Source organism: Rhinolophus sinicus, chromosome 1, assembly GCF_057876585.1.
Source record: "Rhinolophus sinicus isolate RSI-liver-muscle chromosome 1, RSI-T2T, whole genome shotgun sequence".
In the NCBI taxonomy this organism is placed as follows: domain Eukaryota; kingdom Metazoa; phylum Chordata; class Mammalia; order Chiroptera; family Rhinolophidae; genus Rhinolophus; species Rhinolophus sinicus.
Genome location: NC_142501.1, coordinates 43,554,261 through 43,578,636, shown reverse-complemented (window position 1 = coordinate 43,578,636; position 24,376 = coordinate 43,554,261). Strand labels below are relative to the sequence as shown.

General features: G+C 39.7%; 2 protein-coding genes across 9 annotated transcripts in view; one reads left to right on the top strand and one right to left on the bottom strand.

The window, feature by feature from the left end:
* The first annotated feature begins 746 nt into the window (after nt 1-746).
* Nucleotides 747-14,431, top strand: YARS2 (tyrosyl-tRNA synthetase 2). Its single transcript, XM_019736647.3, has 5 exons — nt 747-1,561; nt 2,391-2,558; nt 10,181-10,336; nt 10,638-10,808; nt 13,985-14,431. Exons 1-5 carry the CDS (start codon nt 780-782, stop codon nt 14,142-14,144), a joined length of 1,437 nt encoding a protein of 478 aa, XP_019592206.1. The 5' UTR covers nt 747-779; the 3' UTR covers nt 14,145-14,431.
* Nucleotides 14,432-15,461: 1,030 nt separating this feature from the next.
* DNM1L (dynamin 1L) overlaps nt 15,462-24,376 on the bottom strand; it is a 41,332-nt gene continuing 32,417 nt past the window's right edge. For 2 of the 8 annotated variants that reach the window (XM_019736605.3, XM_019736587.3), the window contains 8 exons: nt 23,892-23,984; nt 21,465-21,521; nt 20,774-20,851; nt 20,430-20,462; nt 18,362-18,538; nt 18,080-18,189; nt 17,785-17,944; nt 15,462-17,296 (listed from right to left, as the gene is read on the bottom strand). In XM_019736605.3, coding sequence (XP_019592164.1) covers nt 17,240-17,296; nt 17,785-17,944; nt 18,080-18,189; nt 18,362-18,538; nt 20,430-20,462; nt 20,774-20,851; nt 21,465-21,521; nt 23,892-23,984 — 765 coding nt within the window. In that variant the 3' untranslated portion in view covers nt 15,462-17,239. The remainder of the gene's footprint in view (nt 17,297-17,784; nt 17,945-18,079; nt 18,190-18,361; nt 18,539-20,429; nt 20,463-20,773; nt 20,852-21,464; nt 21,522-23,891; nt 23,985-24,376) is intronic. The other 6 variants (XM_019736612.3, XM_019736597.3, XM_019736626.3 and 3 more) reach the window with 4 other exon arrangements.

The following is a 24,376-nucleotide window of genomic DNA, read 5'->3' as shown; positions in this document are numbered from 1 at the left end:
GTCCTAGAAACGAGACTCTAAAATGGGACTTTGGAGCTGAATCCTGTAGTCACCTAGAACATACAATCCCATGGGTTGGAGTACTAACAGCATCTGGCAATGCTGTGGCAGTGTACTAATTTGAATCTACTTATGCTAAAGCTGTGTCCCACCTGCTTACCTGTTAATTTAAAATAAATAAAACACAGGGCTTTCTGCATGTATTGTATTGCATTTTCTCTCGCAATAGCTTGGACAAGACTGCCACCTCCTGGAGAAGCTAATGAATACTGGGGATTGTGGGGCTCACCCGCCTAGGGAATCAGTATGAGGAAGTTAAGTCTCAACGCAGTTAAACCAATTCCTAACTCCTCACAACCTCAGTGAACAAGTTTTTTGCATAGAACCAAGACTTCAAAGAACTTGCGCATCACAACTTTTTTAACCTGAAAATTTAAACAAAAGCTAACATTTGCAGAGCGCTATGTGCCAAGTGATTTAATTCTTAAACCTCACAACAGCCCTATGAGATAGGAATTCTTATAAACACATCCACGTTTCAGATGAAGAAATTAAGTTTTGGGAGTTGAAGGTGACTGGACGTTAACCACAACGCACCCTCGAGTAGTCAGAACTCTAAAGACTGCCTAGCTCTCCACCACTCTAGGTAATCGCCTCGCCCTCCCCGGGCATGCGCACAAAAACACGGAAGCAAGTTCTGTAGGAATTCCAGCAGGCCGGCACTGAGGGGCGTGGCGGGGCCTTTAAGATCCCAGCATTCCCTTCGTGTCGCCACCAAGATGGTGGCGCCCATGTTGCGGGGCATTTCTCGGGGCCGATGGTTTTTCACCGCTGGTCCACCAGGAGTCTTGCCCCTGGGACTTCGTGAGGCCCACTCAGCCACCCAGGGGTTGCTGGCGGTGCAGAAGGCTCGGGGTCTTTTCAAGGAGTTCTTCCCCGAGAGGGGTACGAAGATAGAGCTCCCAATGCTCTTCGACCGTGGCACGGCGGGCAACTTTCCCCAGACCATCTACTGTGGTTTCGACCCCACGGCCGACTCGCTTCATGTGGGACACCTGCTGGCGCTGCTGGGGCTGTTTCACTTCCAGCGAGCCGGCCACAACGTGATCGCGCTGGTGGGAGGCGCCACTGCGCGCCTGGGAGACCCCAGTGGCCGCACTAAGGAGCGCGAGATGCTGGACGCTGAGCGCGTGGGAAGGAACGCGAGCGCCCTGCGCCAAGGACTGGAGGCCTTGGCGACTAATCACCAGCAGCTCTTTAGCGATGGGCGCACGTGGGGCAGCTTCACGGTGCTGGACAACTCTGCCTGGTACCAGAAGCAGCATCTGGTGGACTTCCTAGCGGCAGTGGGCGGCCACTTCCGCATGGGCACGCTGCTGAGCCGGCTGAGCGTACAGACGAGGCTCAAGAGCCCCGAGGGCATGAGCTTGGCCGAGTTCTTATACCAGGTGCTCCAGGCCTATGATTTCTACTACCTGTTCCAACGTTATGGATGCCGGGTGCAGCTGGGTGGATCTGATCAACTGGGCAATATCATGTCCGGATACGAGTTCATCCACAAGTAAGCGCCTTTAGACCCGGGAGAATTCCCGGGACCAAGTAATTTACATACGAATAGCCTGTGGTGCACTATTCAGATTGTGAAATAACGCCCTTCAAGCCCTTGTTGGTTTTATCCCCAGTAAGGGTCTGTAATGGTGTTGTTATCACCGGCTAATGAGAACTAAAGGGCTGAATTAAAGTATTAGGTATGGGATGTGTTATAGAGCTCTGCAGGAAGTAGACCACTAGTAAGGACTCGGATTGTATGTTTTGCTTCCCCTCATTAGCTCCTTCTGTGTTTTTTATTTGAGAAACTGCTTTTCTTGGTTTATATCTGAATGCATTTGGGCCTCCTTGGGGAGCCTCTGCTTTGGCGCTGCAACGTCCATGAAGCTCTTGTTAGTCCTTGGTTGGCATCCAAAAAAATTTTTTAACTCCAAATAATTTGGCAAATAATGTAGATTTTAATGGCATTTTCTTGAGGGAGATGAACCAGGACTACCCCATGTGCTACTTAAAAAATAACTTAAGTCATCTTCGTTAGTGTCTCTATCTGACTCCCCCTTTACCCAGGTCTCTTTCCTCTTCCGAGCCTACCTTTAAAACTTTCTAGGCCCTAGTGAAGCAGCATCTACCCCTGGTTTGCCCAGAGGCACTGGTTCAATCGCAGTTCAGAATGACAAATGCTAAAATAGAATGAATGCTGTGAAAGCAGTAAGAAGGACAAGAATCCAGATTTAGGAGGTCAAAGAAGTTTTCTTCGAGCGAGACCACTGAAATTTGAAGTGATTTTCAGAACCTACCACCACCTAGGCTTGATTCATAATGAAGTTCTTCTTTATGCATAGGTTGACAGGAGAAGATGTATTTGGCATCACTGTTCCTCTAATTACAAGTACAACTGGAGCAAAACTGGGAAAGTCAGCTGGAAACGCTGTTTGGCTAAACAGAGATAAAACATCTCCATTTGAATTGTATCAGTTCTTTGTCAGGCAGCAAGATGATTCCATAGAAAGGTGAGTTCTTAGTAGTGTGTTGAGAAAAATTAAATGCATAAGCTTGATACAATTTTAGCTGTTGAACCTCTCTGTATCCTTTATAATTTTTCGTTTTTTTAACTTAGATTCTATGTAAGGCATAAACCATTACATCACAGAACATTGTAATTTTAACTATTCTAAAGTTAAAACAGTTTTGATTAAAGCAGAAAAGCACTCTGGTTGCTAGAAAACTTATAGCCTCTGTTGTGATCTACAGCTAGCATATATTTAGAACATTATCATTTGCATATTCTAGTTTTTTCACTCCTTTCATCTTCAACTTCACTAAGCCTTATTTTACCTTTGTCTCTAGGGTCCTTTTTCTTTTTTTTTTTTTAATTGGGGAAGGGGAACAGGACCTTATTGGGGAACAGTGTGTACTTCCAGGACTTTTTCCAAGTCAAGTTGTTGTCCTTTCAGTCTTAGTTGTGGAGGGCGCAGCTCAGCTCCAGGTCCAGTTGCCCTTATTTGCAGGGGGCACAGCCCACCATCTCTTGTGGGAGTTGAACCAGCAACCTTGTGATTGAGAGGATGTGCTCCAACCAACTGAGCCATCCAGGAGCTCAGTGGCAGCTTAGCTCAGGGTGCCATGTTCAATCTTAGTTGCAGGGGGCGGAGCCCACCATCCCTTGCGGGAGTCGAGGAACAAGCAACCTTGTGGTTGAGAGCCCACTGGCCCATGTGGGAATCGAACCGACCACCTTCGTTTAGGAGCACGGAGCTTTAACCGCCTGAGCCACCTGGCCGGACCCCCTTTTCTTTATTGTAACATAAAAAACCTTTTGAAAAGCCTTTTTAAAAATGATTTCCTCATTCATTCACATTATCTTAAACTCTTGGAAGAATTTAAATTAGAAATGAGAAAACAAATACAAATGCGACAAAGGAAATGAATTTTTCAAAAGTCATTTTTGATATGACTTATCAAAATAATATAAGAATAATTCTTCAGAATTTTTTAAATGTATAAGACACTCTTGCAGAACATTCAGAAACACTATTGAGCAAAAATAAAGAAGACCTACATAAATGTAGAGTTACAGTCTGATAGAACTGATAGATATCAGTTCTACTAGATTTGATCCATGTATTCAGTGCAATCTTAGCCATATCTAAACAGGGGTTTTTTTGTATTTAGATATGTCAAGTTTTTGTGAAACTTGACAAGCTCATTGTAAGATTTGCATGAAAATAAAAAGGGTTGAGATTGGCCAAGACATTTTTTAAGGGCAGAGTAGAAGATATGCCTTATTGTAAAACTATAGCAGTTAAGGGGGTTCTTTTTCCTTTACATTTATTCTTAGCATATCTGATGATATAGTCCTAGGGTTTTGATGTATCAAGAACTGATACCTTTTGAAAACTTCATTTTCTATTTGGCTCTGGAATATAGAAATAAAATTAATTTCTATATATTAACTGTGTATTCAGCAACCCTGCTAAACTCTCTTATTAAATCTAGTAATAATCTTTAAACTTTTAAAGTACAAGCTTCAATGTAAGGTTAAGTAAAGAGACCAATGGAACAGATTAGAGAATCCAGGTCAACTCCAGCATATATAGTCACCTGATCTCAGTGGCACTGCAGAGTGGTGGGTGGGGTAAGGCAGTCTTTTCAGTAAATATCACTTGGATAATTAGATGTCTTATGTGGGGAAAATAATAAAACTTAACCTCACACTGTACAAAAAAATCAATTCCAGGTTGATTATCAACCTAAAGCTATTACAAAAGACAGAATAAATAAAAGCTTTTAGGAGATAAATAAGAACATATCTTCATGACGGGTAGAGAAAGATTCTTAAATTGTACACAAAGAAAACCTTGAGAAATTAGACTAAATTAAAATTAAGATCAACTGTTCATCAAAAATTCGTCTTTAAGAGTAAGAATATATTTTCAGTACATATACCTAACTAACTGATAAAGAGTTTATATTCAAATTAATATAAGGAAATTTCTATAAGCTGATGATAAAAAGACTGACAACCCAGTAGAAAAATGAGAAGAGACTTGAGTAGGCACATCACAAAGATTCTATCCAAAAGGCCAAAGACATGTGCAGAGGTTGCTCAGCCTTAATAATGAGAAGAAAAATACAAGGTAAAGGCACAGTAAGATGCCAAAAGTTGATAATCAAGGGCTAGGCGCTTGATCCCAAACCCAATAGGAAATCAAGTCGACTCATGTTTGGTCCAGAGCCTCCCGGAGGCATAGTCAGGTATAGTCAAGGACGATCAGAATGTGGAGCCGGGTGGGACTGAAAGTAAGGCTTGTTGGGCTGTCTGTGGGGCATCTTCCAAAACACAGTTGGGCTTCGCCCCAGTGGGAGGTGACAGACTTGCATGAGATGGTGTGTATAAGGCAAAGAATTAATGAGAGATCAGGGATGTGTTGACCCCAGAACATGAAGAGACCCAGTATACATTGTACTGGTCTGAGTTTAATGGGTGGTTAATAGGAATTGATGTTTGACTGTTGGGATTTCTTGGCCCTTAGAGGATCAGATGATGCATGGAAACTTGACAAGGAGCCGTTACCCGGCCACACTGGTGTAGGTGGTGTGTAAGGATGTGTAAATCTGCCCGTACCGCTTCCACAGAGGGTATGCTTCCCTCAGTGTAATGTCATCAGTAAATGCCCAAAACTGCAAGCTTCCAGTTGTAAGGTATTTAAATCTTGGCAGTGGAGGTTATGTGCATTTGCAGGGCTGTTTAAATAACCCATTAGGAGCCGCATAAATGGATATTGAGCCCCTTCAAAAGTAAAATTTTAAAAAAAAGCAAATTGGGCCTGGGATTCCTCTACAATGGGAATAGAACAGAACGTATCAGTTCGGTCAGTGACCACAAAGGATGCGTGCTCCTTGGGCCCATTGTATGTCCTCACTCAATTCTCTACTATTAGGAATTGGAGCCTCCACCAGGGGAACCTGAACATTAGGTTTTGATAGTCAGTGGTGAGGCACCCTTCATTGGTGGCTGGTTTAGGTATCAGCCAAATGGGGCTATTGAGAGGGGAGGTGGTGGTCTTGTTGACTCCTGTCTCCAGCATGTCTTTAATAACAGGTTGTAGGCTTCAGTGCCCTGTTTAAGTTGCTATTGGGGGTGTTTATCATCTATACCCGAAGAGGAAGAGTCAACTGGCCATCCATTTGGTGAGTCCCACCAGGAAGGCCCAGAACTTGGAATTGTTCCACGTGGCATGCATAGCATTGGGTCAGTGCATTCACGCCTGTAACAGGGAAAGAAAGAGCCAAGGGGGCCTCCATCCGAGGAATCTGAAGAGTTTGGTCCCATTAGTTACATCCGAATGGATTTGTATACCTGTGATTGTTTCACTGGCAATGCCCTGTAGGTAGGGCTTCCCTTGCAAGAATTTAGAGGGATTGCCTGGAATGACTTGGGCCCTGGTCTTACAGGGCCGAAAAGGACTGCCTTTTTATTGTTCTGGTGGCCTACGAGAGTGGTATAGGAGCAATGGGCCCTGCGAGGTGGGACGAGTGCTGGCTGCCCACCAGTTCCTAGGGTAGGGGCTTAGGTGGCTGCCAGTCTTGAAGGGTAGGGAAGAGGGCAGAGATAGTAGTGGCAACAGGGTTGGGGATAGAGGGTGGCTGTGTGGCAAGAGAATGGACAGCAGAAGGAGGCTGTAGCTGGGAGAATGCTAAGCTTAGGTCTGGAGTTTAGAGACTGGCTGTCCAGAGATTAAGGCTCCAAGAACCTCAAGGTTTCATAACTCCCGGTAGAAGTTAGCCGGTGTATTCCCATAACGGGGGCAAAATTAAGTTGGGGGTCTCTTGAAGAGGGAGTGGGGATCCGTTTTCATTGAGGGGGACCTCTAGGGGCAGTGTGGGTGTCGCGGCATAAGTTTGACATATCTGGGTGTCTGGGTGGGAATCTCCTGTCCAGCAACCATGACGGTGCCCTCCAGTGCCTTCTGAATGGTTTTGAAGTCCCAGTAAAATGGAGCACTGCTCCATAATTAGGGGGAGCTCCTTGGAAAAAGAATTCTCAGGACTTAATGTCAAATGAGGCCTCTTTAGGGTTGGAAATGAAGAGGTCATTTGAGTCACTATGGTCAAAAAGGATAAACCCACTGGGCCATGCAAATTTTGCACAGGAGACAGGCGTCATCTAATTTTTCCACTCACTGGATCCTTAGCAGGGATCCATGATGGAAGGATGGGCGTAGTGTCAGACAAATACCCAGGTGAGAAGAGCGGGGGCCTCTGCCTTTCTTCTCCCTCTTCATCCTCACTAGAGGCCTCGATAACTCTGCCAGCTTTTCCCTTGGTGGCAGGGGTCCTGCATGAGGTGTGTTGATTTTGATCTGCCCCATGCAGGGGAACGCTGAGGGGGGTCAGGATATGTGGTATCTCAGAGGAAACGGACATATAGCCTGGATAGATCTCTGGACATTTATAGGTTTTAGGGTCTTTAGAGAGACCGGCCAGTTGGCGCATTTTGGCGCCATGAGTAACAATTTAGGTTCCAAAAACCTGCAATAGCCAATCAGCTCCCTTTTCCTGCTGCACAAAGTCTTTAAGGAAGATTAGAATTTCAGTTAAAGTGTAATTTCTAATCTCAACTTTTACATCCTGATTTACTTTGTTACCTTGATCTTGTGTATTATTACCAGAAAGTCTGTGGAAGATGTCCACGTGAGCCCTCTAAGGCAGCTGCCTCCCTTTCTAGGGTGTCCCGGTCAACCTCCCCAGGATTGGGGTCTGCCTCCACTGGCACAATACCCCACGGTCTTTAGGAAAGCCGAGGCCTCCCTGGAGCCTAACCCCAGAGACTTGGCATGTTAGTAGTACACAGCGGCACTAAGCAATGCCCAGGAAGCTTCTGTGGGGTTTTACATTTATCAGGGGCTGGCGTACCCCCTCAGGGATCTTAGGAGGCCCTGCACAAAATGATCAGGACATTTATATTTGCCCATCAATTGTCTAGCAACATTGCACCAGAGATTGGACCTGTGATGTCCCATTGGGTTAGGGGACAGAGAGGAACAACAGTGAATATAGTGGCCACAGAGGTACAGCAAGCCTTGGCTGCATTTCCCCTTTCGTGGTGCCGTTAGTTGCCTGTTGCATGGCTGTTCAATACATCCAGGTTAGGACACATAGTCCTGGTGTGACCCACCACTCGGTGGTTGCAGCGGGAGGTCTCCCTCCTCCTTACCTACAGAAATATCCTTTCCTGGGGGAGGAGGATACCGTGCTTAGCTCTCTTGGCCCGAGGCATGAGGACCCTCATGTACATTACTAGTCAGTTACAGTCGTTATAATTAGTGGTCTCATCATCTTGTTAGACCATATGGCCTTGATCATGCTGCTCTGTGGAGATCAATGAATGATTTATGGCAGCAGTGACATTTTGGAATGGATACCCTGCAGAGGCTGTATGCAAAAGCACATAACAGCATGATGGACCTCCAACAAGTGGGGCTGCCTTCCCAAATGGTGTTACCCACTTAGGTCAACTAGTTAATAAGCTAGTGAAGGCTAAAAGGCATTCCCCTTACCTAATTGCACGTGCAACCATACAACCCTGCCAACTACACCAATTGTATTGATCTCAGCCTGTTAATAGCGATGCTGTTGGCTAGAAATGGGCCCATACTACTGTGGCGAGCCCCCAGACATTTCCTCCACAGGAGACGATGCTGTGGCTGGACCAGCCCTTGTGGGTCTTATGATTGCGGGATGCACCTCACCAGCAATCATCAGGGACTTTGAAAAATCAAGATTTATTACTCCCAAGTCCTGGAGAGTACATGGCACTCTGAGCTCATGGGTAGAGAGGGGTGAGGGAGTGTGTGGACCTGGGGCCCTGCCTTTATTGGGGTCAAGGGTGGCGTGCCCAGGGTTTCATGGGTTCACTCTATTGACAAATGTAAAACATAAAAGTGGGAGTTTAGGAGTGGGAAGGGAGAAGCAGGGTCACTCCCGCAGTCATTATGTAGATTACTCAGGGCTTTCTAAAAGGGAAACTTCATGAGTGGGGGGATCCTGCTTCCTTATCTAGTTGGTTTTCGACTACTCGTGTCATACAGCTGGTAGTATGTTTATTCAAGATGGATGTCTGCATGGATACCTTGGCAATCAAAACTGAGTGTCAGGCACTTATACTACACTTACAGAACCACTTTGGGAAAATATGTGGCTAGGCCTCCTCAAGCTGAATACGCACATAACCTATGAGCCGGAGTTCCTCTCCTGGGTACATCCCCAACAAAAATGAGTGCACGTGTGCACCAAGAGAAATACGTGGGAATATTCACAGCAGCATTATTAGCAATGGTCCACGAGCAGAAACAGCATGAACACTACCAGTAGAATAAATAAATACACTATGGAGTGTTCATAGCCTGGAGTGCTGTATACAACAGCTGTACACATGGCCGCAGGGACGAATCTCCTAAACATAGTGATGTTCCTAAGAAGCCATACACAAGGATAGATCCCGTGATTCCATTTACATCGTCTGCAAACAGGCAAAACTAAGTGACGCTGTGTAGGGAAGCACACAGCGATGGTAAACGTGTAAAGAAAAAGAGGTGGTTACCAGAAAAGGCAGACGCGTGGTTGGCTTGGAGGGAGATTTTTTGGGTTGAGGCGATGTTGTATATTTAGACAGTTGATGGTTACACGGTGTTTGCTTTACGTTTCCATTACGTTATATGTTTGTGGCTTGTGTCCTTTTGTGTGTTTTTCACCTAAGAAAATATTTTAAAAAGAGAATACATATGAAATATTGTCAGTTTTTTAAGTGCACAGTATTTTTTATTTATGGGCACATGCAGAGAAAACAAGTATAAAAATGTGCTTGGGAAGGACGCACACAAATTTAGATTGGTGGTTTCTCTGGGGGCAAGAAGGAGATTGTGATGTAGCTGGGGCCTTCATCTATACCTGTATTATTTTATGACTTTAGAAGAGGCAAGATCTGAAACAGAAATGGCAAAATAGTAACATCTTCAATGATTATGTTGTGTTCGGTACATTTCTGCATGTTTGCTATGTTTCACAATTAAAAGTAAATTTAAAGAGGGGCCGGCCTGGTGGCTCAGGCGGTTAGAGCTCTATGCTCCTAACTCCAAAGGCTGCCGGTTCGATTCCCACATGGGCCAGTGGGCTCTCAACCACAAGGTTGCCAGTTCAATTCCTTGAGTCCCGCAAGGGATGGTGGGCAGCGCCCCCTGCAACTAAGATTGAACACGGCACTTGAGCTGAGCTGCCGCTGAGCTGCCGCTGAGCTCTTGGATGGTTCAGTGGGTTGGAGTGCATCCTCTCAACCACAAGGTTGCCAGTTCGACTCCCGCAAGGGATGGTGGGCTGTGCCCCCTGCAACTAGCAATGGCAACTGGACCTGGAGCTGAGCTGCGCCCTCCACAACTAAGATTGAAAGGACAACAACTTGACTTGGAAAAAAGTCCTGGAAGTGCACACTGTTTCCCAATAAAGTCCTGTTCCCCTTCCCCAATAAAAAAAAAAAAAAAAAAAAAGTAAATTTAAAGATATTGAAAGGTTAGGAAGCTGGAGATAAAAATTAGGTGTCTGATATAACTCTACCAGTTGATTTCTCGTCCTGCAGGTACCTGAAGCTCTTCACGTTTCTGCCCCTGCCGGAGATTGACCACATAATGCAGCTGCATGTCAGAGAACCAGAAAAGCGGGGTCCTCAGAAACGACTTGCTGCAGAGGTCACGAAGCTTGTTCATGGACAAGAAGGGCTGGATTCCGCTAAGAGGTGGCCTTTTAATATAATTAACACTTAGTAGATATTTAGTTAATAGAGAAAATGTAGAACTGCACTCCTTTAGAGTTGTCTTTTACGACTAACGAGAATTATCAGTGTGTGACTTCACTGCTTTACAATAGCCTCCTTTAATGGCAAGAGTATCATGAGTTCAGTTTATAAATTAGGCAGATAAATGTTGCTATTACAAAAATGTTCCGTCTAGAATATAGCGGGCACTTCCTAACTGGTTACTGGGTATTAGAACGTGTATCTGAAGCGCTCACATGGCTGCTCTCAACATGTCTTCCAGGTGCACACACGCCCTTTATCACAGTAGCATCGATGCCCTGGAGGGCATGTCTGATCGCGAGTTAAAAGAGTTGTTCAGAGAAGCTTCATTTTCTGAATTAGTTCTTGACCCTGGAACAAGCGTCCTCGATACCTGCCGCAAAGCAAATGCCATTCCCGATGGTCCCCGGGGGTAAGATTATTTAACTGTGATTCAGTTAATTCCACGTTAAATGTTCCGGTTCACAGCATGTGTTTCCAGAGAGTGTTTACCTGGTAACACCTTAATGGCATCTCATTCCTTCCAGAAGTTGGGTTAGTCTGAGAATCAAGTGAAAACAGAGTACTTGTTGCTGAAAATACCTCAAATTTTCTATGAAGTCTAGTACTACTATACTGTTTCTTATTCATTCTAACCCAGTCAGTTTTTCTCCAGTATTGGAAAAGGCTTACATTTAAGGGACCACTATGTAAATACACTAGGATTAGTCAGCTCAGGGATGGTCACAATTTGAAATCACAAGAACAGAGGACCTAAGTGAATAGATTCACACAACCCCTATAAATTCAGCCTGTATCCTTTTTAGTTTGGGGAGTAGTAGAAGGGTTGTCCAACCTATTTAAAATAGTTGAGTTTCTGAAAATGAAATAAGCATATGATGTAACTTCATAAGTCTATTATAAACTACATACTATTCCCCTTGAGAATTGGATTTTCTTATTCAGGAAGTTGGTAGAATATTTAAATTCCTTAACTATGTAGTATTATTAGGAGATAAGATGTTCCACAAAGAAGTTATTGGCATGTGCTTGATGCTTAAAAATGAAACAGTGTGATGTAGAAGAAGCATTAGTTACCCCGAAGACCCTGGGGTGCCTCGTCCACAGGAGTAGTAGCATAAATCAGTTATCAGTCTGGGCTCACAGTGACGAAGGACATTTGTTATAATTGCTGGAGTTTAGGGTTTTTTCCAATTGTTTTAGATTATTTGCCTCTATCCTAAAGAGCCTTAGATTATACAGAGAAAATACCCATTATCTCTCTGTGTATCACCTGCCACTCCACCTTAATGATTTCCTAATATACTATTTTATTTAATATTCACTGATTTGAGGCTGACGTCATATGTATACCTCCCCACAGTGAATCACTGATTCTAAGAATTTTCCTCACTATGGAAGCACTTTTCATTTACTGTTCTATTTACTGATACTGGAAATTTTACTGCTACTGACACCATATTTGATATAGTCAGAGTTCTAAGTAATACCGACATTTTTTAGATTGTATAAGCTAAGTAAGGTGGATTTGTGAATTTAATCAAAATGTAGAACATGATCTGGAAACTAGCAAACAGTCTAAATTAATATTTCTTAAGAGAAGGAAATCTGCCTTTAAATAGAAAATCTTTTACTATTGAGTGTTTATAAAACCATGCATAGTAATCATTTATTAATTTCATTTGGTAACATATTCAGATAACAGAAAACCAACATTCGCCTTGCAAAAGGACTTCCAAGGCCTTTCATGGAAATCCTCTTCTCAAATCTCACCTCGTTCTGGCTACTCCCATGTTTTCTCATCCTGCTTGTGAAAGTAACTGCTACTCATTCATTGCAGTTTAGGTGACCCTTCTTTAAGGAAAATTTCCAGCTGCCACCCTTCAGTGTGTTCCTAGAGGAACCTCTCATAGCTCTTTACAGTCATTTAATCAGTGAGTTCTAATTGTTAATTCGTTTGTCTGGCTCTCTCTACTAGTTTACAATACTACCATGTTTCCCCCAAAATAAGACCTAGCCGGTACATCAGCTCTAATGCGTCTTTTGGAGCAAAAATTAATGTAAGACCTGCTCTTATATAAGACCTGTTATTATATTATATTGTATTATATTATACCCGGTCTTTTATTATATAAGACCCGATATTATATTTTATATTAGATCTGGTCTTATTTTAATACTGGGTCTTATATAAGACCAGGTATAATATAGTAAAAGACCGGGTATATTTTATTATATTAAAATAAGATCGGATCTTATATTAATTTTTGCTCCAAAAGATGCATTAGAGCTGATGGTCCGGCTAGGTCTTATTTTCAGGGAAACACGGTATCTATATTTAACACCTAGCAAGGGCTCTGGAAATGTTTATTGAATGAATTGTATTACTAAATAATTTGACTAAAACCTATTTACATAGGCCAACAAAAATTCTGTTAGTAATCTGGGATTTATTAAATCAGCTATTGATTTTCTATTTCTGAAATCAGCCAACTTTTTAAAAGAAAATTTTTGGTTTTAACAAACAAAATTTGCTATTATTTGCAGTCTCAAAGTATAATTTGCAAGGATTTTCCAGTTTCATAAGCCAGTTTCTAAAGATTTCTATAGATTAACACTACAATAGCAGGTCCTCAAATAGTGTTTAGTAATAACATTGATGAGAAAAAAAAAGATCCCCAGCCAGGGCCACTGTCTGTGGAGTTTGCACCTTCTCCCCATGTCTGCGGGTTTTCTCCAGGTACTCCTGGTTCCCTCCCGCATCCCAGAGATGTGCACGTGAGGTGCACTGGCGTGTCTCTACTGTCCCAGTCTGAGTGTGCCCTGCAGTGGGTGTCGTGTCCAGGGGAGTTCCCGCCTGGCACCCTGAGGTGCTGTGAGAAGCTCCAGCATGAGACCCTGAAGTGGCATCAACGGGTTGGAAAAATCATTATCTTGTTTTTATCTTAAAAGAATGTATACCGCGTGTTTGTTTCTATGTTTATTATTAGAAGTATTTTGGGTCTTTAGAAATTTGGTGATATTTTTGTGACCAGAAATATGCCACAGGAACTTGACTCATTATCAGTCAGCCTGTGGTAAAATTGGTTTTGTTACATGTTGTTTCACTTGAAGTTGCAGTTTCCAAGAACCTCTAAACTACATTTAGTGAGGACTTACTGTAGTTGTGACTTGTATCTCATTAAGATCAGCACTGTCCTCCTCTTTTATTTCTGGAAATTTCTTTTCTGTGATTTTTTCTTTCTTGTCCCCAAGGTAGCGGCAGCCCTCCAGAAAATGATCCTTCATTATTCCGATTCACTTCATTTTTAAACCACTACTCATGATCAGTTCTGTGAAGAGCTGAGAGAGATCCCAGCTCTTTTTCTCCACTAAACAAGATACCTATTATGCCTTAAACCTGCTCCTTTAAAAGAGCATTAAAGGAAGGCAGAATCTAGTAAACATGAAGGTAACAATTCAGCACTAAAAGGTTTCAGTTGGAGAGCCTCTGAAATTTAAATGAAATACAGTAATGGTGTATCTGTATTATTGGGAGAGGGCAACAGTGATTGGATTTATCTAGTTACCAAACATTTCTATTTTTAGGTATCGGATGATAACAGAAGGCGGAGTCAGTATAAATCACAGACAAGTAACGAATCCTGAGAGTGTTTTAGTTGTTGGACAACATATTCTTAAGAATGGACTTTCATTACTTAAAATAGGAAAAAGGAATTTCTACATTATAAAATGGCTTCAGCTATGATGAAAAATCCTTCTGGTGGTTCAAACTTACCAGTCATTCATTCTCAAGACATCGGGAAGGTTGGCTCCAGAACTTTTACCTTCGCTTATGCAGATCAACAGAGAATGGAGTATACTCTAGGCCTCACAGTGTGAGTAACTGCATTATTTACATAGATTGATTAATAAGTGTTTATGTAATGATGGGATATTTTATTTCCCAATCCTTAAACATTACGGACTACCACAGAAAACCATGCTTTCCAGTGTTAATCTCTTATAAAAATTATACTTCATTAAAAAACTAAATGGCGTCTTTCCTATCCTATCCTTGCTCTCCTTTTTGGACATGAGAAGGAACAATGAAAAAGAGGTAGTATAAGGAACTGTGGATACTTTCACATCAGGCACGTATGTCGCACTGACCTCACTAGTGTGTATATTGCTCAAAACCAGTAGCATCCTATTAGAAACACGAAATCTAGTACTGGAAATTGATTTGTTTGTTTTTTAGTTGAGGAAGCAAATATAGTTCTCCTTAAAAAGAAAAGTTAAATAAAGCTTTAATTGGCATTAGAAATTATAAAAGGAATAGTTTCTTTTCAAAGAAAAAAATAAAAATCCGTATATGACTTTTCAGAAAGTTTCTCATTCACTTTTCCTGTCCCATGCCTGTGTTTCAATATAATTAAATTTATTCACAGCCTTGTTTTGTCAGATTACTAAGGTAGCAGTATTTTATAAATTTGGAAACTTTTAAATTAGTTTTAAATTTCAACTTCTGTCCCCAATTAGATTGCAACTTGAGATAAACTGAAAACTAAAGTAACCAAAGAGATAAAATAGAGGCACATATTATGCCAGATATCCAGTTACATGAGAATTTCAAAAGAAATTCAGGTAAAGGAAGTTTCAGGTCAAATTTAAAAGATCTGGTGTAAGACTTACTAAGCTCTACATACATTACACAAGTTTAATCTCTAGAACTGTTTCCACATCTGAAATCAAGGTGATAGCACCCCTATTTCCCTAAGGATCAACTGAAAGACAAGACACAAACATACAAAATGGTTCACAAATTTTTTCTAGAAAACCTTACAGGCAGCAAAGCATGGCTTTAGTGTTCAAATTCTAGCCATTTGCCACCTGGATTACTTGGAGCAAGTCACCTACCTTCAAAGGAAAAGGGAGATGTAATGCTACCTCAGTGAATTGTGAGAATCTAATAGAAGAAAGTCATAAAATTTTCATACGGTATAAGCTGTACTATTGTTCCAAAGTAGATTTACATGTTAAATCTATAGTTTAAACCTTTTTCTGCGAGTAAAGTTAGGAAGAATTCATTTATTGATAACCTTTAATGTCATTTCATACCAGCAGTTTTATTTACATAGGAAGAACATACAGGTATCCATTATAAATGTCATAGATCACCTCCACATTTCAGAGCTTCTCTCAGTTTGGGCCAACAGAGAAAGGTTTGCTCTTTCCATATCTTTCTTGCCTTTTTGTCCTTGTACAAGGTGTATATAGTACTAGAAAGTGCATTACCGTAGCATGTCTTTAAAGATAACATTGTTAATTAGAAATCTGGAGAAAGGTGTATTATAAGGTTTCTTTCTTTTCCCTTAAAATTCAAATTCAAAAAGCTAGAATGGTAGTCATCTGATCTGTCTGAAACAAGTAAGCCATGGATGGCTCTAATTTCAAAACTGAGGTTTAATGATGGCAGGTGATTTTTAAGTGTGCTAACAAACGGTTTGGTAGTATGTATTCTATCAAGATGGCCCTACTAACCAATTGAAAGTAGTAGTTCCATATCATGAGACAGAATCTGTTTTTTTTCTATGGGATTAGTTGCCAAACTTGTTGTTTCTTAATAAATGGGTACCATAAGCTAAAATTAACATACATTCATATTGCCAATAGTGCTTCAATAAATGTCACAATTTTAAAAAAATTTCAATATCTGTAATATATTACATAATTTATTTATTATCTGTTAGAGATAGAGCCAGATGCCTTAAGGATTTTGACCCTTTCACCTGGGGGATTTTAATAAAATGTATGTATGTTCTAAACCTCACCCCCAAGCCCTGAATGCAGTTCAGTAGTCTATAAGCTATTAGGTGTGTGTGTCCAGGTGGTTTTTTTTCAAATAATAAGGCTCCACCAGCATTTTCACATCTCTATTATAATGTATTTTGCTGGTATGAAGCAAAAGTAACTATTGTCAACTAAAACTCGTAGAGAAAAGATACACTTCTGTGATCAGCGCAGTATTTGGTTTTAAGTCCCACCTCCAAGTGTATCTTGGAGTGTGGTGTAAGTGGCCCAATTTGAAAATGTATATGAATTACTACTATTACATTTGGAAACCAAGGGGCATTTACTGGAACCTCTAAAAACTAAAAGGAACTGGTCATTACCAAGTCTTAGATGGTTGTTTCTAATACAGGAAAATGTAATTCATGCTTCCAGGTAAGAATCAAAGCTATTTTAATTTTCAGTGCACTAGAGCCACGTGGACCCAGAAGGGGAAGGGCTGTAGCCACACATTACGTACACCGCATCCTTATCATTGTCACAGATCCTCTTGTGCATCCAGCTTTCTTACTAACACATCAGAGATTGCAGAGAAGCTCCATAAAGCTAAATGGAAGGACAGGTGGAATGCAGTGGCTATGCGAAGAACATGTCAGCCCACAGGAGTTCATACAGTGCATGCATCAGTCGTATGAAATGCTGTCTCGGTGCGCTCTTCCTGAAGGACTATGGCGGCAGCTGTAAGACTACTAACAGATCACACAGGTCATCTTATCCACAGGCAAACTGCTTTACAACTAAAACACTAACATTTCCTTAAGCTCATATGAAACTGTCACAAGACAGACTTGATGTATTTTATATATACTGGGAAACTTTAGAAACATCCATTTATTTGGATTAAATGTGTGATTTGTTCTGTAATCAGAGTATAATTTCAGTTTATAGCCAGTCTTCACATGAGCATATTCATACCATTGTAATACCCTGCAGTTCATAAATAAAAAGCTACTCAAGTAGGCAGTAACTAGCAAGTTGAGTCAACAAAGTCTCAGTATTACATAGTTCTCTTCACCAAAGATGAGTCTCTCGGATTTCAGCAATAATTTGACCTGCTCCTTGTAATGCCTGCATTAAAGATACAAATTATAAATGTTTATTAAGTTATATCAAGTAATCTGAATTAAGCAGAGTAATCTTTCTATATGTACCGTGTTCCCCTGAAAGTAAGACCTAGCCAGACAGTCAGCTCTAATGCGTCTTTTGGAGCAAAAATTAATATAAGACCTGGTCTTATTTTACTGTAATATAAGACCCGGTCTTATATAAGACGGGGTCTTACATTAATTTTTGCTCCAAAAGACGCATTAGAGCTGAGTGTCCGGCTAGGTCTTATTTTTGGGGAAACAAGGGTAGTCAATTTATATTAAACGGTATTTTCTCTGGAATTTCAATCTAATCAAATACCAAGAAAAAAAAATTAGCCATCATATGAAGACTATATATGTAGACAAGGATCAGGATGCATTTTAAACAACAGATGTTTATATGAATGTTTATATCTACAAAGCAAGTGTGTAAGTCAAAAAAAAAAAAAAAAGAAACCACAATAATACCTTTAGCATATCAGCTGCTTCTTTTCTACGCTGTGCCATGTCCTCAGATTCAGTCAGAAGATCATCCAATAATGATGATTTATACAGCTGTCCTACTAACTCACTCTGAAGAGTATCTTTCACATGATTAACCAAAAAATGCATTACTGCCTTTGGCACACTATAAAACAAAACAATGAGATGATCCATTTGATTTAGAATAAAGGCCTAAATTTAAAAAAAAATACATGTATTTTCAAAACATTACAAAATCGTCTAGCAGTATTATAGCCGATTTATATTCCATAGTACTAACCTGTCTTGAATATTCTTTCTGACAATAAGAAAGTATGATTTGATGAGTCGTTCAATAACCTCACAATCTCGCTGTTCACGGGCAGATAATTTTCGTGCAACAGGAACCGGCTAAATAGTGTGAGGGGGAGAAAAGAATATTACTTTTGTGCAATTTTGTAATAGTAACATTTAGCATTCAGAGATCAGTAAGTCTTTGAGACTTCTAGTTCCTTTTGTCTTTTGAAGTGTTTTCCTCGTAACTGGTTATCTTACTAGTTCCCACCAGATTCTCCCGGCTTACCACATCCAGCAAGTTCACAGCATGGCCTTTCTGTGGGCTGGCTGGCATCACTGGAATTGGCTTTGATTTTTCCTCAGCTAGTAACTCCTCAGCTTTGGAAGTTTTCAGCATTCCTCGCCAGTTGCCTGTTGTTGGTTCTTGAACAGCATCTCCAACCCCACCCCCTCCAGATGCAACCTGAAAGAAACAGATGTTCCAAAACCTATACCAACCATATCAAATCTGACACTAACTAAACAAAGTTCATTTTCTTTGACAGTAGTCAAGAAGAACACACATCCAGTACCCAGCTGGAGTTTAATCTATTCCGATGGATAAGAACGTCAGAAAGAGGTAGGGTGGCAAGTTTAACTGGAACTCTGAGTTATGTAAAGAGGTTCCGTTGTAAAATGTTTGCTAGGCCTCCGCCAATATTATTTCCGTTTTTCTAACTCCGCTAACACTAGATTGTGGCAAAGTGTAAGCTGCCCTTAAAAATAAGACTGCTTATTAAAAGCACAAGGAAAAACAGAACTGCCATTCAGCTTAATTTCTTCAGAGTAACCTTAAACACTGTTGAACTATAATCTCTCCAAAAGTTCTGTGAACTCATATCTCCAAAACTTACGAGTTTAAATATAAAGTGACCTGAGAAATAGTCAACAAAATATCATAAAACAGAAACTCTTTAATAAAAGAAACAAGAATTTACCCACAAGTCTCTCTTAGGTTGATAGTGACTTTAAGCTGCCTGAAATATGGAATGTGACATAAACACAACATAAGTTCCTTCAATGTCTACACTCTTGAGTAAGGATCTGCTGAAAGAAATCTGCTACCATTAATTAGAACTGCTTTTGCAACTCTTTTTCCTAGGATATCTGTTAGTGTTGATTTCTAAAGAAAAATAAATGTTCAGGATAATGGGGAAAACAGTAATTCATCAACATTTAAGGTCTTACAATCTGAAATGGAGATGACATCCAAAATTTATAGATAGAAATAAATCTGTCATATATATATTTAACAGGAGAGTGTTATGGTAACTGTTTAAAAATGTCAGTTTTCATTATCATTCTCATTGAATCAAAACATTTGTCTATATTTGTCTCTAATATGTTAGTTAAGATGAGTTTTGTCTAAATACTATAGGCATGGGGGCAGCCGGTTAGCTCAGTTGGTTAGAGCGCGGTGCTCTTAACCAGGTTACTGGTTCTATCCCCACATGGGCCAGTGTGAACTGCGCCCTCCACAAGTAGATTCATACAACTACTTGACTTGGAGCTGATGGATCCTGGAAGAACACTTAAATAAAAGTTTTTAAAAAATAAATAAATACTACAGGCAGTATGTTTAGATTTATCAAATAAAATCTTAAAGAAAATAAGCAAATTCAGGGTGATGCCATGAGTGAAATAACACTTAAGCAAATGCTTTAGACAGTTCTCTTGAGGTCTGAGCATAGTGGGCTGAGAGAAGATAAGACATGTATCAGCTTTTGCTTGAGGTTCAGAACCTTAAATCTGGACAGTAAGGAAAGGAGCAAAATGGAGGTAAAACCAGAAATAAGAATGGGTCTTAATAATTTACAGACTCTTAATTTCCCCTAAAAATGTTGAGAATTGACAACAGTCTCAAAGTCTCACAGTTCCCTATTTGTTTTAATGAGCTATTGAGGCACATGTTAAGCTACATATATGGGAAGACAAATACAAGCTGAAGAGAAGCATAAGAAAGAAGTGTGAGAGGATTATCTATTAGTATTACACCTCGGAACTTTTAATGAGGAAATGTCCAGAAGTACAATTTCCATCTCAGGAATCTTAATTCCCTACCAAAATATTAAATTCAAAACTATTCTTGAAGGTAACAGAAAACAGTGGGAAAGCCTGTGATTGTTATCATTTAAAACAATGTTAAAACTAGAACTAATGCCATCTTAGAAGGGTTAGACAGATAGGAAACATTAAAAACATAACACAGACAACGAGATAAATGCCACTGTACAGACAGGTTCTTCACTAGTTTTCAAAGTGTTTCAGTTAGAACCAAAGGTACCAACATTGCCATTCTGAAGCAAGAGACTCACATTTTTAGTTTCTCTTCTGCTGTCCTGAATTAACTGTTAAAAGATATGTTAAAACATGCAGTTTAACAAGCAAAATTTCAGTATCAGTAGCTTGAAATTCAAAAAGTGCAGGATAATTTCCTCTTTAACTTCTTTTTCTCTGTGCATCTTCTATATCGCAAGCAAAAGCATGTTGACAATATTCTATGAAATATACATCCTTACATATATAACATTTCTATTAGACTAAAATGATCTGACCTTAGCACAGTCGCCCATATTAATATTAAGCTTAGTGTATTGTTTCCAGATGATATTTGCACCACAACTAGGCATGCATGCTTAGATTAAGAATCAGAACAGACCTTGCCATCAGCCTCAGCAGAAGCAGCAGGGGAAGGCTCCTGGGAGGCAGGTGCCAAAGCACTTGGAACTTTAGAAGACTAAAGGCAAAAAATGCAGGGGGGAAAAAAAAATCAAGGATGCCAAAAATGCATTCAGAAATGTTCTATAAATGTGAATTTTTCTCCTCTCTTCTGTCACCTTTGTTAAAGGCTTTCTTCAGATGAATACCTAAGAAAAATCCAAATCCAAAAACTTCACTTTTATTTTTGGAAATTTGGTAGATTTTGCTGGTAAAAAATTCAAGGCAGTAGATTTTTGTACACACAAACAGTTTAATATGTGCAACTATTACAGGTATTAACCTGTTAATGTGCATATTGTCTTCCCTCTTCAAAAAAACCTTGTTATAATAAAGTCATTAATCATTTCAACTAATTTTACAAAGTTGATAAAGTTGCTGTGATTTTCTTAAAAAATAAAGCTTGATGCTTAAAATCTACCTTTAAGCATTTATTCTAATGTATTAAAAATACTGTTATCTTTAAATTACTCAATGCTTGTTTTTAAATTGCATACCTTTACTCAATGAAATAGTTCCAATGGAATATTATAGGAGGAAAAAGAAAAAATTGCTCCTAAGACTAAGTAGTATCTTCAGGCTTACCAATCCATCTTTGTATATGGGAATGTGCTTTAAAAACATTTTTTTACCTTGTCTCGTGATACAGCTGAAGGTAATTCTCTTGCTAGCCTGTTTCTCCTTTGTTCCTGTAAAACACAACCAAGCAAAACAAAAGTGATTATCAAAGCATTGAGATACAAGCCTACTAAAAAACGTTCAGCTTAAATGAAAAGTGTGGAATAACTTACAGTATATATCCTCTCACTGTTGGGACTCATGTCATAATTATATTTTAAAACAAACAAGAAATCATTTAACCCAGTGCTTCTCAATCTTTTTTCTGCCCCAACACACCTGAGGGATACAATACAACGTCAGTAACAGTGGCTCCCCTATACCAGGCGTTCTCAAATGAGGGGCAATGGACTGACATCTCTGCCTTTCCCATTAAGGTAAAAACCACTAATTTTGTATAAAAGTCTTCAGCATGCTATGTAGAATTTGAAGTGCACAGATCACAGAAAACTAAACAAAGCCTTTAAAAATCACTCCAACCTGCACAACTTTGTGTTAAATTCACACAATTCCCACCCACAAAACCTTACCTTTTAGAAATACCTATGGTGGAGGTTATTCTGAAAGAATGTTCCATTTTCTTTATCCTAAGCTATCTCCAGGAAATAAACGTAGTGTTGAAAACTGGTAGTCCATTCTATAACCTGGCTAATTTAACAGACTGATCATCTGCCCACTCTTCTAATTTGCAAATATTATCAAAGTAACTCTAAAGCAACTGATCAAGTCAAATCAACAGGTACTGAACACCTACTGTATGTCAAGCACCATAACAGGTACAAGACTCGAAAAGACAGAAGGATGTAGGTGTTAATATGGTTCTCTCACACGCAACATCAAATACAATGGAAAAGCATTTAGGTTAAATACAATTAAAATTGTTCGTAAATAGAAAGCATTTCATGAGCACGCTCAAACTTTCCAAAAGTTGTAAGTTAACAAAGCTTCACAATGTTTCATGGTTAATAAAATTTTGACTGAAATTTGGCCCATTTTCATTTTTTCATGGGAGGTGATCCAGTGATTAAAAATAACAGCAGATAAAAACATGGATTTTAACTATATTCAGAATAAAAAGTTAAAATGTATGTTTTGAAGGGGGACACAAAGTAAAAGACGGGGGACTCCGAAGACCAGAAATTCTCATCCTCGTCTGTTCCCACCAGCTACCGGCCTTAGCTCGCCTGGAGTCCAGCAGTCCTGGCTTCTCTGCACAGGCCGTCAACTCTTTCTAAGCATTGGTTTCCCAATCTGTTAACATTACCTACCCTCACAGGATTGTTGTATTAAATGAGAATCCGCATAAGGTTTTTCAGCACAGAGTCATTAAAACCAGGACATACTCGTCTATAGAAAAATACTGATCTGAAATCATATCATAAATGTCGTTGTCAGTAATTACAAAAACTGTTCCAGACACCAGTTTTCCATGAAGTTGGTTTCAATGTCACAAGAACTAAATCCTTATCCTAAGAATGTCTACATGATAATTCACATAACTATTACCTAGTTTGCAGGTGTTTTAAATTAAGTGCCTTACTCTTGTGCATTTTAGAATTTTTTCTGACAATAGGAGTCACCTCAGCTACGTAGCTAACAAACAGTTCCTTGTACCTGTTAAAGAGAAGGTGCTTGTTTCCTCCAACAGTGCCCAACAACATAAGCACTAAAGTAACAGCTGTTATCATCTGTGGGCCTCAGGTTCCTCATCTGTTAGTTTAGCCAAAGGGTTGAAGTCAATAACCCATGGTCCCTTCCAGTTCCCAAATTCTGTTTTTATAATATTCTTTCCATCCATATGCATAAGAGGAAATGTGATAGAGAAGGGGACTCTGAGGTCTTACTGTATTAAGGGGCAGCAGAAAATTTTACTGTTCTTGGATAAAAGTGGCAGAGGAAAAAACTAGCATGCAGATAAATTGTTATATCCACCAGCTTTGGCTCCGTCTGTGATCTTATGCAACTTCCAACATTAACCTCAAATGGAAGAAAAATCTATGAAATGCAGCCACCCCCAATAGTGGTAAAAGGAGTACTCTTCTTTTCCAAATTTACTATAATTTGGGTTATTTTTGGAATGCTTCCTTCACAGACTTCAGAGACAAATGAAAACAATTTAAAACATTTGTTTTACACACTCCAACCTGAATAAACTGCAACAGTTACTGAAATGGAGCCAGGCAGTTCTTCAACACTAAATCAGTGAATCCCAGATTCTCTGAATCAGTTCCATAAGCAGAAAATGAGAATAATGCCTCCAGATTGTTTTGAAAACGAAACATGAGAAAACAAAATAATGCCCTTGGCATACTTCCTAGTGTATAAGACAATAATATGCTGCACGCATGTTTAATTATTACCCTTTGTTTAATACATTTGATTTAACTAAGTTACAGCAGATTCTTCTCTCTCTCAAAAAAGGTAATTCAAATTGTACTTACCTCTATGTTATTGTTCATTAGCCCACAAGCATCAGCAAAGTCTGGATGTTTGGTGTTGATATAAGCCAATTCAATTGCCACTAAGTTATGGACCTAGAAAATAAAATTAGGCTATATACAAAAATACATCAACCTAGTTTTAGTTTAGGAAACTATATATATCTTATGAAATAGAAAATTCTAAACGACAGCATAGGAAAACTGATGCCTAAATAAATATTTGGTAATTATACCCAAAGTGATAAATCATGCCAAATAGTAATTTGCTCTATCTTCCGAATTATTTCTTTTTCAGTATCTCACATTACATTTCTAAGGGGGGGAAATGACATTAAGGTAGTTGGTAGTATTTTGTTAGATTCTCATAAGGTAGGTAACTTTCCCCCCTATGTTCCAAGGCTTTGTGCAACTTTGGTATTAAAATTTCAGATCATCCACTATTCCATGTCAAAATTTTAGGTCACTTTCAACAATAAGAACACATT